At 46.2% G+C, this 20,197-nt stretch overlaps 1 protein-coding gene across 1 annotated transcript in view; it reads left to right on the top strand.

Moving 5' to 3' along the window:
- Positions 1–10,682: 10,682 nt before the first annotated feature.
- Positions 10,683–20,197, top strand: part of zdhhc1 (zinc finger DHHC-type containing 1) — a 56,946-nt gene continuing 47,431 nt past the window's right edge. Inside the window, 3 exon segments of the mRNA XM_041990648.1 lie at positions 10,683–11,152; positions 19,555–19,662; positions 19,743–19,962. Coding sequence (XP_041846582.1) covers positions 19,744–19,962 — 219 coding nt within the window. The 5' untranslated portion in view covers positions 10,683–11,152; positions 19,555–19,662; position 19,743.

Here is a 20,197-nt window from a genome sequence, read left to right as displayed (position 1 = left end):
AGTCTGGTTCCGGTTTTCATATTTGAGCTTGACATTTCCTTGCTTTTACTTTTTATTCCGGTTCAGTGTCATTTGTTTTTACTGATTTTTATTGTTTATTGTTTTACTGCATAGTGTTTTATATTGTAGTTGTTTTATCGTTCAGCACTTTGGGCAACGGGGGTTGCAGTAAATGTGGTTCATGAATAAACTTGAAGTCGAACTTGAGTATGGGTTAGTACAGGTTGGTCCGGGTCGGTCCAGTTTGGTACAGAGCCATCCTGTACCGAGCTGTCCTTCAAAGGCAAAAGGCAAAGGCAAATTTATTTGTACAGCACATTTCATGTACAAGACAATTCAAAGTGCTTTACATAAATCATTACAGCAGGGTGCAGATAAGTGCATTAAAAAAATAATAAAAAAAATAAATAAATAAGATTAAAAGAAATGCAATTAATGAAATAAAAGCAGAAGGAATATGCTAAAATAAAATAGATAAAATGCAAGAAATAAAGTTAAAGACAATATTAAACATAATTCCAGCTTAAAGAACCAGATCCAGATCTGGACTGTAAATAAAAACTAGTCCATGCAGCAGAGAACAGGTGGGTCTTTAACCTGGATTTAAATAAACTGAGTGTTTCAGCTGATTTGAGGCTTTCTGGGAGTTTGTTCCAGACATGTGGAGCGTAGAAGCTGAATGCAGCTTCTCCATGTCTGGTTCTGACTCTGGAACTGATAAGAAACTGGATCCAGATGACCTGAGGGTTCTGGTAGGTTCATACTGGGTCAAGAGGTCTCTGATGTATGTTGGTCCTAAACCATTCAGAGCTTTCTAGACCAGCAGCAGAACTTTAAAGTCTATCCTCTGACGGACCGGCAGCCAGTGTAAAGACCTCAGAGCTGGACTGATGTGGTCCACTTTCTTGGTCTTAGTGAGGACTGGAGCAGCAGAGTTCTGGATCAGCTGCAGGTGTCTGACTGATGTTTTAGGTAGAACCTGTAAAAACACTGTTACAATAATCAAGCCGACTAAAGATGGAAGCTGGACTAGATTTTCCAGGTCCTGCTGAGACATCAGATCTTTTACCCTTGATATGTTCTTAAGCTGATAGTAGGCTGACTTTGTGGTTCCCTTCATGTAGTTCTCAAAGTTTAGGTCTGAGTCCATCACTAGACCCAGATTTCTGGTCTGGTTGGTGGTTTTTAGGTCTGAGTCCATCAATACACCCAGATTTCTGGTCTGGTTGGTGGTTTTTAGGTCTGAGTCCATCAATACACCCAGATTTCTGGTCTGGTTGGTGGTTTTTAGGTGTATAGACTGAAGCTCTGTGGTGACACTTAATCGTTTCTCTTTGGCTCCAAAAACCATCACCTCAGTTTAGTTTTTGTTTAACTGGAGAAAGTTCAGACACATCCAGTCATTAATCTCCTCAATACATTTACCAAGAGCCTGTGCGGGGCCTCGGTCTCCTGGTGACATTGTAATATATACCTGTGTGTCATCTGCGTAGCTATGGTAACTAATGTTGTTTTTTACGACCTGTGCCAGTGGGAGCATGTAGATGTTAAACAGAAGAGGCCCCAGGATGGAACCTTGGGGAACTCCACAAATAATTCTTGTCTGTTCAGATGTAAAATTACCTACTGACACAAAGTACTTCCTGTTCTCTAAATAAGATTTAAACCAGTGTAGCGCCAGAGAGGCCACCCAGTTCTCCAGTCTGGAGTAATATATTGTGGTCGACTGTATCAAATGCAGCACTGAGGTCCAGTAAGACTAAGACTGACATTTTTCCATCGTCTGTGTTCAAACATGTCATTAATGACTTTGGTCAGAGCATCTCAGTGCTGTGGTGCCGTTTAAAACCTGACTGGAAGACATCGTAGCAGTTGTTTTGTGTTAAAAATAGTTTACTTAGAAAAGGAAGATTTGAGATCGGCCTGTAGTTGCTCATTTGTGTCTAGATTGTCTCTTTTTAGCAGAGGTTTGATTACAGCTGTTTTTAAAAGTTCTGGGAAGATTTCAGAAATTAAGGACAAGTTCACAATCTGGACCAGATCTGGCTCCAGAGTCTTTCTATTCTATTCTATTCTATTCTATTCTACAGTCATTTAGCAGACGCTTTTATCCAAAGCGACTTACATTTGAGAGGAAGAACAACACAAGCATGAATTCAAACAAGATGGGACGTCATAATTAAGTGATAGTCAGACCGCTTTTGAGTCCAGTTGGACCCAGGTGCTGTCGTGTAGTGACAGCACTACTTTGAGACCTTTTTGAAGAAACCTGTGGGCAGGATGTCCAAGCAGCAAGAGGAGGAGTTCAGCTGACATAAGATGTTGCCCAGATATTTGCTGTTAATGGGATTAAACTGTGTCATGGTGCTTAAACTGGTTTTCAATGGACACAGTATGTCTGTTTAACCTGCTGTTGATAAACCAACTATTTGTCTGATATTTTGGATTTTTTCCATGAAAAATTTGGCAAACTCATTGCAGCCTTGGTGGAATAAAGTTCAGGGGCTACTGACACAGGAGGGTTTGTTAACCTGTCAACCATAGCAAATAAGACCTGCCCTTTATGATAGTTTTTGCTAATAATGTCAGAGAAACAGGACTTCCTGAATTCCTCAGGTGTAAATTATAAGAGTGAAGTTTCTCTTTATACATGTCATAATGAACCTGTAGATTTGTTTTTCTCCATCTACGCTCAGCTTTCCCACGCTCTCCTTTTCCATTTTTCACCAGTGTGGAATTTCTCCATGGAGACTTTTTCTTTCGAGAGACAACTTTCACCTTAATAGGAGCAACAGCATCCATAATACTTTACATTTTAGCATTAAAACTAATGACAAGCTCATTGGCTGAACCGCCTGATAGGGCAGGTGTTGAAGAGAAGACCTGGTTAAACATCCCAGTCGTGTTTTCAGCTATACACCGTTTTGTGAAACTGTACACTCAAAGAAAACACAGTAATGATCAAACAGGCCCACATCACACACAGTAACCATGGAAACATCCAAACCCTTTGAAATCACCAAGTCTAGAGTGTGTCCTTTAATGTGTGTGGGCTCTGTTATATGCTGAGTCAGCCCAAAGTTCTCCAGACTGTTACTCAGATCTTTAGTCGCCTTGTCCTAAGGGTTGTCGACATGGATGTTAAAATCACCAACAATAATTACACAGTCAAAATCCAAACAGATTGTAGCAGCAGTTCACTAAACTCTTTATAAAATTCTGCGCAGTGCCCTGGTGGTCTATAGAAATTAAGCTATATTATTTTATGATAAGCTTTCAACTGAAGAGCCACATATTCAAAAGAAGTAAAACTTCCAAGAGATAACTGCTTACACTGAAATGATTCATTAAATAAAACTGCTCCTCCTCTCCTGTTCAGTCTGACCTCACTGATAAAACTAAAGCTGGGAGGGGTTGACTCTATCAGGGCAGCTGTGTTATTATCTTGGTTTAACCAAGTTTCTGTTAAAAACATAAAATCAAGGTTGTTTTCAGTTATAAAATCATTAATTAAAAATGTTTTCCCTGATAATGACCTAACATTTAATAAAGTTAACTTAATGGGTTTGGAATAGTTTACTCTATGTTTGGGGACACGCTGTGGCTCACAGGGTATGTTAACTCTACTTAGAAACCTTTTAGAAAGCAGCCCTCTGTGTTCTGACCGAGCTGCTTTTCTCCTTCTGTTGCCAAACAGTCCAGATAGTTTTGAACCTTCTAATAAACAGGGGTCCAGCTGGACCTGGGAAAAATCATGACTGCTGTTATCTACACAGCCTGGACCCTCCACACATCATACATCCCAAACATGAAGCTGGCATGGTGGTACAGGAGGGGCTGGGTACCCCCCATTTAGCCACCCCGGTGGGGGGTTTATGGGAGACCAAAATTATATTGGGGCATGGGGTTAGTTTGGTTGCCATAGTGACCAGCTCCTACATCTGGTAGGTGAAGTTCAGGAGGGGTGGGGAGGATGGGGAGAGGGAGGGTGGCTTGGATGGAGTATGATGAGATGAAGGGGGTGGGTCCTCGTTGAGAGCTTTGGGGCTTTCTTCAGGAGGGGCTGAGGTGGTTTTTTCTTAAGGTTTCCTCTAGGCTCTGTCTCATCACGTTGTTTTGGTCTCTCTTGTCTGTTGTCCTTGTCCGAGGGAACAGAGTCTGTTCAGAAAATAAAACAGGTTGGAGGCGAACAGCTTCACTCCTGACCTGTTCAGGCAGAATCCATCCATCTTAAAAAAGTGCCTGCGGTCCCAGAAGAAGCTGAAGTTGTCTATGAAATGAACTGGATGTGTGGTACATACAGCCGACAGCCATGCATTCAGACTAAACAGCCTACTGAATCTCTCCACTCCTCCTCTGATGGGAGGGAGAGGCCACTGATGAATATCCGGGCATCCAGACAGCTGATCGTATTCAGCAGTTCAGTAAAATCCTGCTGCAGCACCTCAGATTGTTGTTTCATAACATCATTCGACCCCACATGCAGGAGGTTTTCCACAGTTGGGTGCGCCGCCACAATTTGCGTAATTTTGCCTCTCACATCTGATACCATATCCTTGGGAAAGCATGGTACTTTTGCACGTTTTCCACACACGTTTCTCACGTCTTTCACACCGAAGTCACCAACAATCAGAGTCTGAGGCCCAGCCATTTGTTTTTCTTGTCACCTTTTACTTTCTGACTTGTTCTTTGGTCTTACCCTGGTGTGTAGGGAGATTTCATTTTGGTCATCGGATGTAGATCCAGAATCCTGCAGCAGTGGAGCAAACCTGTTCTGTAGATGCATGTCCGGTTGTTGTGGAGAGGATTTGTTAGTTTTCCTCCTGATAACTGGCCACGACTATGTCTTGCTAATGAGAGGGGTTGAGGATGTGCTTGGTTTGGATGGCAGAGCAGGCCAGCCGGTCGCATCGCTAATCTCAGCAAACTGGGCTCTGCCTGTTATTCATCCTCCTATTTCCCTGTGAGATGATTTACTCTTTGGCTTTGCACCAAGAGCATTCCAGGGAGGACTATCAGTGAAAGAGTTATTACCTTGTACATTGTCCTCCTTTTTCTTTCCAGCTAAGTTTGTGCTAATTAGCTGTGCGTTAGCACAATCTTCTTTGCTGTTTTTTTTATTAAAGGCAAGGTTGTTTCATTTCCACACAATCCATTCCCTTCCACATTCACCTCGAGCTGTTGAATCTTTGTATCCAGAATGTTGATCCTCTGTAGAAGTGTGTGATAGTCATCTGTAGAAAAGCGTGGCATCTTGCAACTAGTTAGCTTTAGCTCCTGAGTAACTGTGGATAAGGCTTCTGCTATTTGTAGGCCACGCTGACGTGACACTGACAAGGTTGTAAGTCTTAAAAAAATTGCAGTATCCAACCAAATCTACCACAAAATACAGTCCCAGTGATTAATGACTATCCAGGAGCCATTGCTCATGAGTTCCTTGAGTAGAAAAATAAGAATATTGGCAGAAAAATGCAGGCAGAGGGGAGAGCGAAGCAGCAAGTGTCAGCAGGGGACAGAAGCAGGAAGCAGTGCCATCCTGAACTGAGCCGTCCTTTACAGAGCCATCCTGTACCGAGCTGTCCCTTAAAGAGCCATTTTGTACAGAGCCGCCCCTAAACAGCCATCTTGTACCGAGCCGTCCCTTACAGAGCCATTTTGTACCGAGCCATCCCTTACAGAGCCATTTTGTACCGGGCCATCCTTTACAGAGCCATTTTGTACCGGGCCATCCTTTACAGAGCCATCCTGTACCGAGCCATCCCTTACAGAGCCATTTTGTACCGAGCCGTCCCTTACAGAGCCATTTTGTACCGAGCCATCCCTTACAGAGCCATCCTGTACCGAGCCGTCCCTTAAAGAGCTATTTTGTACAGAGCCGCCCCTTAAACAGCCATCTTGTACCGAGCCGTCCCTTACAGAGCCATCCTGTACCAAGCCGTCCCTTACAGAGCCATTTTGTACTGAGCCATCCCTTACAGAGCCATCTTGTACCGAGCCGTCCCTTACAGAGCCATTTTGTACCGAGCCATCATTTACAGAGCCATCCTGTACCGGGCCATCCCTTACAGAGCCATTTTGTACCGAGCCATCATTTACAGAGCCATCCTGTACCGGGCCATCCCTTACAGAGCCATTTTGTACCGAGCCGTCCCTTACAGAGCCATTTTGTACCGAGCCATCCTTTACAGAGCCATCCTGTACCGAGCCATCCCTTACAGAGCCATTTTGTACCGAGCCATCATTTACAGAGCCATCCTGTACCGGGCCATCCCTTACAGAGCCATTTTGTACCGAGCCATCATTTACAGAGCCATCCTGTACCGGGCCATCCCTTACAGAGCCATTTTGTACCGAGCCGTCCCTTACAGAGCCATTTTGTACCGAGCCATCCTTTACAGAGCCATCCTGTACCGAGCCATCCCTTACAGAGCCATTTTGTACCGAGCCGTCCCTTAAAGAGCCATTTTGTACCGAGCCGTCCCTTAAAGAGCCATTTTGTACCGAGCCATCCCTTACAGGGCCATTTTGTACCGAGCCGTCCCTTACAGAGCCATTTTGTACCGAGCCATCCCTTACAGACCCATCTTGTACCGAGCCGTCCCTTACAGAGCCATTTTGTACCGAGCCATCCTTTACAGAGCCATCCTGTACCGAGCCATCCCTTAAAGAGCCATTTTGTACAGAGCCGTCCCTTAAAGAGCCATTTTGTACTGAGCTGTCACTTAAAGAGCCATTTTGTACTGAGCTGTCACTTAAAGAGCCATCCTGTACCGAGCCATCCTTTACAGAGCCATCCTGTACCGAGCCATCCCTTACAGAGCCATTTTGTACCGAGCCATCCCTTAAAGAGCCATTTTGTACCGAGCCATCCTTTACAGAGCCATTTTGTACCGAGCCGTCCCTTAAAGAGCCATTTTGTACCGAGCCGTCCCTTACAGAGCCATTTTGTACCGAGCCATCCCTTACAGAGCCATTTTGTACCGAGCCATCCTTTACAGAGCCATCCTGTACCGAGCCGTCCCTTAAAGAGCCATTTTGTACAGAGCCGTCCCTTAAACAGCCATCTTGTACCGAGCCGTCCCTTACAGAGCCATTTTGTACAGAGCCGTCCCTTAAACAGCCATCCTGTACCGAGTCGTCCCTTACAGAGCCATTTTGTACCGAGCCGTCCCTTACAGAGCCATCCTGTACCGGGCCATCCCTTACAGAGCCATCTTGTACCGAGCCATCCCTTACAGAGCCATCTTGTACCGAGCCGTCCCTTACAGAGCCATTTTGTACCGAGCCATCATTTACAGAGCCATCCTGTACCGGGCCATCCCTTACAGAGCCATTTTGTACCGAGCCATCCCTTACAAAGCTATTTTGTACCGAGCCGTCCCTTACAGAGCCATCCTGTACCGGGCCCTCCCTTACAGAGCCATTTTGTACAGAGCCGTCCCTTAAAGAGCCATTTTGTACTGAGCTGTCACTTACAGAGCCATCCTGCACCGGGCCCTCTTATACAGAGCCATTTTGTACCGAGCCGTCCCTTAAAGAGCCATTTTGTACCGAGCTGTCACTTAAAGAGCCATCCTGCACCGGGCCCTCCCTTACAGAGCCATTTTGTACCGAGCCGTCCCTTACAGAGCCATTTTGTACCGAGCCGTCCCTTACAGAGCCATCCTGCACCGGGCCATCCCTTACAGAGCCATCTTGTACCGAGCCATCCCTTACAGAGCCATCTTGTACAGAGCCGTCGCTTACAGAGCCATTTTGTACCGAGCCATCATTTACAGAGCCATCCTGTACCGGGCCATCCCTTACAGAGCTATTTTGTACCGAGCCGTCCCTTACAAAGCTATTTTGTACCGAGCCGTCCCTTACAGAGCCATCCTGTACCGGGCCCTCCCTTACAGAGCCATTTTGTACAGAGCCGTCCGTTAAAGAGCCATTTTGTACTGAGCTGTCACTTAAAGAGCCATCCTGCACCGAGCCATCCCTTACAGAGCCATTTTGTACCGAGCCGTCCCTTACAGAGCCATTTTGTACCGAGCCATCCTTTACAGAGCCATTTTGTACCGAGCCATCCCTTACAAAGCTATTTTGTACCGAGCCGTCCCTTACAGAGCCATCCTGTACCGGGCCCTCCCTTACAGAGCCATTTTGTACAGAGCCGTCCCTTAAAGAGCCATTTTGTACTGAGCTGTCACTTACAGAGCCATCCTGCACCGGGCCCTCCCTTACAGAGCCATTTTGTACCGAGCCGTCCCTTAAAGAGCCATTTTGTACCGAGCTGTCACTTAAAGAGCCATCCTGCACCGGGCCCTCCCTTACAGAGCCATTTTGTACCGAGCCGTCCCTTACAGAGCCATTTTGTACCGAGCCGTCCCTTACAGAGCCATCCTGCACCGGGCCATCCCTTACAGAGCCATCTTGTACCGAGCCATCCCTTACAGAGCCATCTTGTACCGAGCCGTCCCTTACAGAGCCATTTTGTACCGAGCCATCATTTACAGAGCCATCCTGTACCGGGCCATCCCTTACAGAGCTATTTTGTACCGAGCCGTCCCTTACAAAGCTATTTTGTACCGAGCCGTCCCTTACAGAGCCATCCTGTACCGGGCCCTCCCTTACAGAGCCATTTTGTACAGAGCCGTCCGTTAAAGAGCCATTTTGTACTGAGCTGTCACTTAAAGAGCCATCCTGCACCGAGCCATCCCTTACAGAGCCATTTTGTACAGAGCCGTCCCTTAAAGAGCCATTTTGTACTGAGCTGTCACTTAAAGAGCCATCCTGCACCGGGCCCTCCCTTACAGAGCCATTTTGTACCGAGCCGTCCATTACAGAGCCATTTTGTACTGAGCTGTCACTTAAAGAGCCATCCTGTACCGAGCCATCATTTACAGAGCCATTTTGTACCGAGCCGTCCCTTACAGAGCCATTTTGTACCGAGCCGTCCCTTAAAGAGCCATTTTGTACCGAGCTGTCACTTAAAGAGCCATCCTGCACCGGGCCCTCCCTTACAGAGCCATTTTGTACCGAGCCGTCCCTTACAGAGCCATTTTGTACCGAGCGGTCCCTTACAGAGCCATCCTGCACCGGGCCATCCCTTACAGAGCCATCTTGTACCGAGCCATCCCTTACAGAGCCATCTTGTACCGAGCCGTCCCTTACAGAGCCATTTTGTACCGAGCCATCATTTACAGAGCCATCCTGTACCGGGCCATCCCTTACAGAGCTATTTTGTACCGAGCCGTCCCTTACAAAGCTATTTTGTACCGAGCCGTCCCTTACAGAGCCATCCTGTACCGGGCCCTCCCTTACAGAGCCATTTTGTACAGAGCCGTCCCTTAAAGAGCCATTTTGTACTGAGCTGTCACTTAAAGAGCCATCCTGCACCGAGCCATCCCTTACAGAGCCATTTTGTACAGAGCCGTCCCTTAAAGAGCCATTTTGTACTGAGCTGTCACTTAAAGAGCCATCCTGCACCGGGCCCTCCCTTACAGAGCCATTTTGTACCGAGCCGTCCCTTACAGAGCCATTTTGTACTGAGCTGTCACTTAAAGAGCCATCCTGTACCGAGCCATCATTTACAGAGCCATTTTGTACCGAGCCGTCCCTTACAGAGCCATTTTGTACCGAGCTGTCACTTAAAGAGCCATCCTGTACCGAGCCATCATTTACAGAGCCATTTTGTACCGAGCCGTCCCTTAAAGAGCCATTTTGTACCGAGCTGTCACTTAAAGAGCCATCCTGCACCGAGCCATCCCTTACAGAGCCATTTTGTACCGAGCCGTCCCTTACAGAGCCATTTTGTACCGAGCCATCCTTTACAGAGCCATCCTGTACCGAGCCGTCCCTTACAGAGACATCCTGTGTGTGAGGACTAAAGCAGAAAAGTTTCCTGGTGATAGCTGCTCCATTCACCTGCAGTGTCTCGCCTTCCACCTTATAATTAAACATGGAGCTATTCCTGCTTTGTCCACATGATTCTTTTGACCAATCAGAGGATTGCACTGTATAAAACTCCACCCTTTTTAGGTCAGATCAGACATTCTGGCACCTGTCCTAGTTTTTTCTGTGAAACCACAAAAAAGTACTGTCCCTTACAGAGCCAACCTGTAATTCTATTCTATTCTATTCTACAGTCATTTAGCAGACGCTTTTATCCAAAGCGACTTACATGAACAAGATGTTCTGTACCAAGCCCTCCATTACAGAGCCATCCCGCCCCCGGGCCGTCTCTAACAGAGCCATCCTGTACTGAGCCTTCATATGTACAGATGGATTTTGGGTTATACATGGTACAGTTAACATTAATACAGGAACCTGCTGGGTCCCAGTCTGTACTCGGAACACCTCTCTTTGGTAGGTCTACTACAGCAGAACCCCTGAGCACATCACAGCATTTTATTTTTGTGCTGATGCTGCTGCTCTGTAAAAAGTTTGTTCTTTATTCTTAAACAGTGCTGTGTCACAAAGTTTTATTTTAGTCTTTCATTTGCTGACAGGGTGTATGTCTCAGTCTGGAGATGCTGGTGGGTCTGCTGGTTGTGGGTCTGCTGTCCTCTGCTGGACATAACCCCCTAATACAGCTGTCACTGTAAAGCTGCTCTCAGATCAGTGTGTAACAGGCGGTGGGCGTGGTCAGCCCTCCTGACCAATAAGAAGGGAGCTAGAGGGTTGCCACGGAGACGGCGTACGACACTGGGACCGCGCGGTGTCAGTGGGAGAAGCAGCTAAGCTAACAAAACAACAGGCTGGAGGAAAGTCGGCCGTTAAATATTAAATCGTTAGGATAATCTTCCAGGTTATAAACTAAAGCTCTGAGCCGCTGTGTGGTCCTCTGTCTGCTGTCATCACTGTGATGTCGGTCGGCGTTAGCATGGTTGTAGCTTATATAGCAGCTTAGCACGCTAACCGGCCCGCCCCTCCGCGACCAAGCGCTCAGAACCAGCCTCTTGGGTCTAACCCGGTCCTGTGTGTGGACGGAATGGATGTAAGTTAAGAGCTGGGCCGGTACGTTCCGGGTATCCAGCTAAGCTCAGCCCGGTTCCCGGGGTCCGGCGTGAAGCAGAGGCCACGCTGCCGCTCAGGCCCCGACTCTAGGATGAGATGAGGAGCGGAGGGCCGGTCCCCATCACGAGACCCGTTAACCCGAGCTAACCAGGTGAGCTAGCACTGGAAGCGTGTGCACCGGTGTTACACCAAAATCTGTGACCCATCAGAATCTGTGACCACAAGAGGCGACAGTGTACATTTCTCTGCAGAAGACAAGCAAAGTTTTAGAAAACACTTGTATTTAAGCCTGAGTTGATTATAATGCAGATACATTAAAGTCATACATTATGATGGCTCTCAGAAATGGCGACCTGTGTGATCCTGGCTATGTGAGGGTCACATATTATATTAGATGAGTCCAGACTATAAGAGGGGTGAACTTTTTAACCATGTCCATCTGGAATCTGATGTGCCAAAGCAAACACACATTTACACACTTCTGTCAGAGATTGGAGCTTGCTCACTAACTGATGTCAGAACATGAATAATGATCCAATAATTATGGTTGAAGACTGCATTCGTGGTTTGTATTTCTTTGGGTTCAGTATAATGCAGTTACAGTGAAGTCACACATTCTGATGGAAATGGTGACTTTGGTCAACCCTCTTATAGACTTTACAGACGTACATGCAGAGAAATGTACGCTGTCGACCCCTATGGTCACAGTTTCTGATGGGTCACCGATTTTGGTGTAACACCAGTGACGCTCCGGTTCTTCTTCATCGCTGTGCTGATTGGACGATTTTCTTCTGCTGAAAAAGGTGATGGTGATGATGGTCAGTCACATCTTTATCAGTCTGTGTTACGGTCAGGTGTGAACCTGACGGACAGACAGATGGGTGTGATGGGTAGCTCTTATTTATCCAGTCTTAGTGTCATGACAGCAGGATGATGGCTCTGCTCCTGAAACTTGACTGTTCTTTATTTGGGGGGCCTTCCTAGAAGATCCCGTCCAGGGTGGTGGTGGATGGTGAGAGGACGAGTTTTTGGGGGCAGATGTGTCCTATAGATGAAGAAATGAAGCCTGGTCTCTGAGAGCTGTGAAGAATGTTTCTGGTCTCTGGTCAAGAAGCAGTAGCCCGACCCAAAAACTGTTAAAACACAGGTAGGCAGGTGTGTGTAATGGGTTGCCAGATTAGGTTGTCCAACCTGGGATTAATGTTCCCCATGGAAGGAAGGAAAGAAGTAAAGGGGAATATAAGGCAGGAAGGAATGTTGCACAATTAATGACTCAGCATGTTTCCAGTTTCAGTTTAACTCTGGTTACCGTGTGTAATGACGAGTGACGCGTGTTTCGTTGTGTCGGTAGCTTTTTATTTATGCTGCATTGCTAAAGTTGTGCTAAATTAGCTTAAGGCTCTCCCCCCTATGTTAGCAATAACATTATCCCAAACTAGCGTAGCATTAGCTCAGTAGCCAGTAGCTGCAGAAATACCATAAGTGTATAAAATATCTGAGCATCCAGAACGAGCGTCCATCACTCCGTCAGCTGCAGGTGGAGGCGTATTTTAGGAGGAGAGGTGTGGATGCAGAGGGGAGGAGCTTTACTCACTGCAGCTCCAAAACTTTATTAACATTACAGTAGGGCTGCACAATTAATCGGATTTTGATCGTGATCACGATTTTGGTGGCCACAATTAAATGAACCTGATCGTCAGCGATATTTACATTAAAAACGCAGCTCTGCTGCTTCTCTGATCACACACATTCTCAACCTGCAGTCGGCCAACCACCAGGGGGCGAACGCGAGGCCAAAGCTTCATTAAGCTGCCTAAAGAACAAGGGCGTGCACCTTTTACAGTCGGCAGCTAGTTGTACTCAGTGTTGCTAGTTTTCACTCACCTCTAGCGACTTATTTTCAAAAAACGACTAGCGACTAATCTAACGACTTTTTCTGGTGATATTGGAGACTTTTGGAGACTGACGTGAAAGAGCGTATAGTTCACTCTTCAACAAGGGGGGGGTGCTCCGACCCCTCCCCCGTCCAGAAGCACTCAGAAGAGGCTTGGTCCTCACGCAGCAGCTGGACTCAGAGCAGAAGATCTGTTTCATGACCAGGCTGAAAATGAAACGTACATAACTGCTGCTGGCTGGTCCCGCGCTGGCTTACCGTCAGATATTAATGTTTATTAATGAAGAGTGTCGACATTAACATTTAAAAAGTGTTGTGACATGTTGCAGACTCCTAATTAAAAAAAACATTACACTTAATAAAATTAAACTTAAAAAACAAAGAAAATATTGACTGAAGAATTAAATTTTTATTATTTCTTTACTGTTCTAAACATTTTTATGTTGTCTTTTCTTCAATGTTTGCCTTTCTCACAACATCCCTCCCACACTAGCATCCATTACTAGTGATGGATGTTCGGCTCTTTTCAGAGAACCGGTTCTTTTGGCATCTAAACGGCTCTTGATTTAGCATCTTTTGTAGCCCCAAAATTTACATTAACTTCTCAAAAATGAATGGTAAATGTATTTATTGCATTATTTATCATCTATTCTAATTTAAAGTTTACTTTTTCACAAAAAATTGTTGCAAAGTAGTTTGTTTATAATTGGTGCAATAAAAATACATGTTTTTCCAAACACAGTGAATAATCGCGATTAATAATCGTGATTACAATATTGATCAAAATAATCGTGATTATTATTTTGGTCATAATCGTGCAGCCCTACATTACAGTCTGTCTTCACCACCGTCATGATGTCATGTCTTAGTTTTACTTTGTCAGAAAATACTAGCGTGAGCGGCTGTAACAGCGACTCTGTGTTACAGTTAGTGCCAGACCATGGTGACCATTATATATAAAACACAACGCTATCAAAGATGACGTCTTTCTGACATTTGAGAAAAACATATCTGGTTTTATTTTGGTTCATATATGATAGAGACCATGATATATGTCATGGCAAAGAAAATATTGGAGTAAAGAAAATGTCATTTAACATTAAAGGGCATCAGAAGGCTGCATAATGTTTAGCTAAATTCACTCATGTTGTTATATAAGGCGAACACCTTATAAATATTTATCTACCTGTACTTTAACCTACTTCTAATTTGCATCAGCAAGAATTACAAAACAAGATTTATTTAATGAATTCACCATTCATTTATACAATTAATTTATAGATAGACTTTTTTTAAGGTTATATATTTTAATTTTCCAGCTTTGTTGCATGTTTTTGGAAATTCTTCTGTTGTACAGTTAAACATACTGAAGGACAAAATGTTGTGAAGCAGTAAAATGTTCTGCCTGGAATTCATATTTTTGTTGGTGTAAGTGTTAATTAAGCAAAAATGAAGTTAATTTATTCTTTATATATATTTTTTTAAAAATCAGCCGATTAATCGGTTATCAGATTTTTTTTCTGCCAAATATCTGAATCGATATCGGCCTCAAAAAATCCATATCGGCCGGGCCCTACTCTCCATGTCCGTTCCCTGGATGTTCACCGGTGCCTGGAGGAGGGGGTTCACACCTGCGGAAATCCACCAGGTTTTCCCTGCATGGATCTGGAGGCGGTTCTGCTGGCACCAGCACATGAAACCTGGATCGACTGCAGTCATCTGAGAACTTGTGTAGGTGCGGTTTGCAGACTTCACACACAATTCAGCAGTGTGGATGATGGAGAGGAAGGCAGCCAGAACTGGTCCCTGTGGGCCCCCGTGCTGCAGACCACCCTGTCAGACTCACAGTCTTGTGTCCTCGCATACTGTGGTGGGTTGGTGAGGTGGTCCAGGATCCATGTTGTGAGACGGAGGTCTACCGCTGTGACTTCCAACTTGTCTCTCGTGGGCTGCATGGTGGAGAAACCAAAAACCCTGATTCTCACAGTGCTGCCAGCCTTTTCCAGGTGAGGAGGGATCTCTGTAGGAGGAAGATGACCACGTCATCCACCCCAAGACCAGGCTGATAGGCCAACTGTAGCGGGTCCGGGGATGGGCAAGAACCAGCCTCTCCAAGGTCTTCATCAGACGGGATGTCAGTGCCACCGGCCTGTAGCTGTTGGGGTCCTTTGGGTTCGGGTCTTTGGAACCGGTACCACGCAGGATGATTTCCACAGCTGTGGAACTGTCCCCAGTTTCAGGCTCTGTTTGATCATGTGACCTACTATCCCCCACAGCTGGTCTGCACAGGTCTGGAGAAGCCTTGAGCTGATTCCATCTGGACCTGCAGCCTTTCCTGCCTTGATGCTCCTGAACTCTTTCCTCACCTGGTTTGTTGTGAGGGGCAGGATGGGGTGATGGATTTCACAGCTCTGGGGAAGAAGCTGTGTTTCAGTCTGTTGGTGTGGGCTTTGATGTTTCTGTATCTCTTTCCAGAGGGAAGAGGTACAAACAGTTCGTGTCCTGGGTGGGTGGGTCTGCAGCTATACGACTGGCCCTTCTCTGGACCCGGCTGTCGTATATTGAGTCCAGGAGCGGGAGAGGACTCCCTACAATCCCCTGTGCTGTTTTCATCACCCGGGCCAAGACCTTCCTGTCGTGTGCAGTGCAGCTCCCGTCCCACACTCAGACAGAGAATGCTCTCTATGGTGGCTCTGTAGAAGTTCAAACTTCAGAACCATGTTTGTGGGATGGATAGCAAAACAGTCATGTGTGAATAGGGTGAAGGGCACTATTATTCCATTTTTTACAATGGTATGATATTTACCTAGAAGGAAAACTATATTTAGTAGTTTTTGGCATTTGTGGGGGATATCTTCAATATAACACAGTGTCATGACCTATTTTAAACCAGGTAACAACCTCTTTCCAGAATTTTATGGAAAATGGGCAAGAGAAAAATAAATGTTCTATAGTGTCGCTACTCGCCCCACAAAAACACACGACTCCACTTCAAAATGAAACCGCTTCTTTACTGCCACAGCAGGGCAGTAGTTATTATTTTAAATGGAGTTTCTTTTCTGTATTTATGAATAGTATTATTAGGGGTAGTGTGGTTCAGAAGTGCCTCCCTGGGATAATGAACTCAGTAAATAGTTTCTGTTTGAGTGCTACAGATCAGTTTATTATTGCATTGTTTTTTCTCTAATTCCATTTCCCCAGTTTTTAATTCAGGGAGTCTAGCAGTCACCTTTGAGAAGATCAGGATGTTTGTTTGCTATAGATGTCATTTTTATTATTTTACAGAAATTATCACCACATCCTAATTTATTAAGAATTGTCAATAAAAAGTTATGTTCCAGGGTGTCAAATGCTTTAAAAAAATCAAGAAACAGAAAGAGGCTCTGAGATTAGGCTCCTGTGGTCCACCACGTCCAGGACGAGTCTAATATGGTTGGAGATGTAGCGTCCTTTTATAAAAGCAGGATATTCAGCTACAGTTTTTGTGAGGATGGTTTTAAGACGATTAGCGTAGCAGGAGGCTAAGAGCTTGTAATCATTACATGTAATGTTATTAGTCTCCAGAAACAGAATTAAGACTTCCTTAAGGAAAAGAGAACAACTTTTAAAGTGCAGGAATGATTATGTAGTCCTTCAAAAACACATTTAAATCAGAAGCCAACATAATACAAGCTCACTGAGGTTTACCCATCCTTCTATCAGACATCTCACTGGTCTATTCTTTTACCTTCAATAAGAGCATAACTCTCTGAGTCAGGCTTTCTTCTCGTTTCTGCCTCCTCAACCTTCAGCCATAATTTGGCCCGTGCCTCTCGGTCCTCTGAGAAATCTTCTTTAAAGCGGGTGCCCATGTCCTCACAGACTTTAGCGTCTCTAGATCTCCTCCGTCGCGGATGGAGCGCAGAGCAAACTGGGTAATCACCGGGCGGGCGTCCTGTTTGTAGCAGCATCATTTCTTCTTCCCAAATGATGAGCCGGATCCACCGTTTGGTGGAGCTTGTCCTGGTAGAATACGTGTGAGAATGCCAATGATTTCCTCTTTTGTCTCCTCTTGCTCTTTCTCGGGCAGTCCGATAAGGCGAAGGTTCCACCTTCTTTTATATCGAGCATGCTCCAGGCTTGAGGGTATCGTTTTCTTTCTGGAGTTGAGCTACTAAAACTTTCACTTTGTTTACTTCTTCTTTATTCTCCTTCACATTTTGTACAGTTTCCTCCATTTTACGTTCAAATCTGGTCAGACGTGCATCTTGATGAGAGCTTGTAGAGCATTGAGGATATGTTCATTTGAAGCGCTATTTTGGGTTTTGTTGTCTTTTTTATGTTTTCTTTTAAGCTTTTCGGGACTAGGGCTGGGCATTGGCGTTTTGTCATCAGAGATCTTTTCAGTTCCCTCATCCACCTCCGACACATCTGACTCACCCGCGGCAGCAGGGCTGTAGTCGTGGTCAGTTTGCATGGTAGTTCGGTAATAAGCTCTTTTTGTGAGGATTCGATTATGATTAACAGTCTGATCAAGTTACTTCTGTGCAGCTCGTCTTTCTTGTGTTGACTTACTTTCTTTTAAATATTCCAGTGTAAGGACGTAAAACAGGATAGTTTTGCGAACCCACCCAAAGAAGTGTAGATGTGCAGGGTGGCTGTGAGCTGAGTTTGGTGGGGGAGGGGGAGGAGCAGTGTACAGGTGGGGCAGATGATGGGGGGTGTGCAGCAGGTAGGGCCGGTGGGGGCAGATGGCTGATCCTGGAGTGTGTTTAAACAGGGCGCCACCTACAACAACAACACAGACCTCCAGGACGATACATATGTCATCACTGCCTACATCACCAGGTGCACTGATGATGTAACAGTACTTAAGATCATCACTGTTCGGGCCAATCAGAAGCCATGGCTGACAGGGGCGGAGCACAGGCTGCTGAAGGCTGGAAACGCTGCCTTCAGAGCAGGAGATGAGGAGGGCCGACCATCACGTAGCATCAGAGAGGCCAAGAAGCAGGACTCCAGGAGGATCGCTTCAGAGACACAGAGCCTGTGGCGAGGGACCATCACGGGACTACAACCCCCCCTCCAGACCTGTGACAGCTCCACCTCTCTGCTAAATGACTTCTTTGCATGTTTTGAGGCACACAACAGCACACCTGCACAGAAGTCTCCGCCCCCTCCTGGAGAACAGGTGTTGATGCTGTCCCCAGACGGTGTGAGGAGGACACTCAGCAGGATCGATGCTCCCAAAGCTTCTGGTCCTGATAACAAACCTGGTTGTGTGCTGAGGGCCTGGGGAGCTCATGGATGTCTTCATGGACGTCTTTAACATCTCGCTGAGCCAGGCTGTCGTCCCCACGTGCCTCAAAACCACCACCGTCATCCCTGTTTCCATGACTACCGTGCGGTAGCCCTCGCTCCCGTTCTTATGAAGCGCTTCGAACGGCTAGTGTTGCAGCACATGAAGTCTGTCCTCCCATCCTCCCTGGACCCCTTCCAGTTCGTACATTGCTCCAACCGCTCGACCGACGATGCCGTCTCCACTGTCCTCCACACAGCCTTCACACATCTGGACACAAAGACTCCAACCTCACAATCCTGTTCATAGACTTCAGTTCAGCATTCAACACAATCGTCCCCCAACAGCTCCTTCTGAAACTGGACCAGCTGGGAGTTAACGCCTCACTGTGGCTGCTGGACTTCCTGACCAGGAGACCACAGACAGTTCAGGCTGGCAGGAACACATCCAGCATCACCACACTGAACACGGGTCCCCTCCCTGCAAACACCTCCACCTCTCCTCCACCTGTACAGCCCTCTGCATGGAGAGAGACTCCGCCCACCCGTCACACAGCTTCTTCAGCCTGCTGCCATCAGCAAGGAGCCTGCAGGCCGGGACCAGGACCAGGACCAGCAGACTGAGGGACAGGATGCTGAACTCTCTCCCTGCTCTGCCCCTGTTCCACCCCCCCGGACTCTGACGCCCCCCCATCCTGTTTACTCAGTGATAGAACTTGTTTTGTTGATTGGCTCTTATTATTGGATTTCATGCACCAACGTTTGAGAGAACCATAACTGCATTTCTCTGTTTGTGCTGTATGCTGCGGAACTGACTTTAAAGCTGACTTTGACTTTGAGATCGGTGTGTAGAGCAGAGATGCTAATTAATAGCTGTAAACGTTAAATAAAACTGCCACCAAACTACGCCACGTCAGCTTTACCGGCTGGACGGAGGGTAAGTTAGTGAAGCTGGTTATCATCTGTAATTTACACCACACACACTCTGCCTGTCAGCTGGTGGGTGTGTGCTCACCTGTGTGTGCACATGTCGTTGCACATGGATTGGAGGAGAAATGTAGTCAGAAGGGACGTGCATTCATTTAAAGGTAAGACCATCAGATCGGTTTTTAAACTCCGGTGTTGAGCATGGATGAAGAAGACGTCTCTGAAGCTAGCTTGTGATGAGTGATAAAAAGACCAGTTCCTCTACTCTTTGGGGACTTTGGCCACATTAGACCAGGTCTTGCTGAAAGCCTGCAAGACGGCAGCTGTTCATATATGGTCTGAATTACCTACAGAGCTGATAGATTAACTGGAACAGAGGTCCTGATTTCAAAAACTTTTTTTTTTTTTATTAAAAATAAGGCCCATTTATTTATTTCTGGATACTTTGCACGTAGACCATCCAGGTCAGTTCCAGAAGCAGCCCCAAGCCCCCCTCCCGTCCAAACAAAAGTCCAGGCTTGTGGTATTGTGTTGCTTTAACGAGTGGATGGATGGAAAGTCAGGTGTGTGTATAAAACCACACTGAAAGATGGACTCGGGTTGAAATGAAGGGTTTGATTTTTTCTGTGTTTTCCGTGTGCAGGATGGACGTGTGCAGCAGGAACCCGAACCGCACGGCGCCGGTCGGTGAGGGCGTTCCACCGCATGCAGACGTTCCTCTGTGTTCCCGGACCAACGGGTGGACCTGGCCCCCCCACCCCTTCCAGCTGCTGGCCTGGACGCTCTACATCTACTTCGCTGTCACCGGCCTCGGCGTCTTCGTGCCCCTGCTGCCTGCCCACTGGATCCCCGCGGGCTACATCGTATCCTTCCTGTGTGTGTGCACGTCATCAGAGGCTGGCTAGGTGTGCTGATGGTACACCTGAGATCTACCTGCTGATGCTCAAGGGTCTGAAACATTCCATTTGATGATGGTGGTGGTAGTGGAGTCTATTGGATGATTCCTGCAGGGTGATAAACTTCCAGCTGCATCAAGTTATTTAACTCCAACTGATGCAACAAGCAGCTTCTCAGTTCTTAAACAACCATGAGGAAAGA

This window comes from Melanotaenia boesemani, chromosome 1 (assembly GCF_017639745.1).
Source record: "Melanotaenia boesemani isolate fMelBoe1 chromosome 1, fMelBoe1.pri, whole genome shotgun sequence".
Lineage (NCBI taxonomy): Eukaryota > Metazoa > Chordata > Actinopteri > Atheriniformes > Melanotaeniidae > Melanotaenia > Melanotaenia boesemani.
The sequence above is the reverse complement of the archived record's forward strand: the minus strand, read 5'-3'. Positions and strand labels throughout refer to the sequence as shown.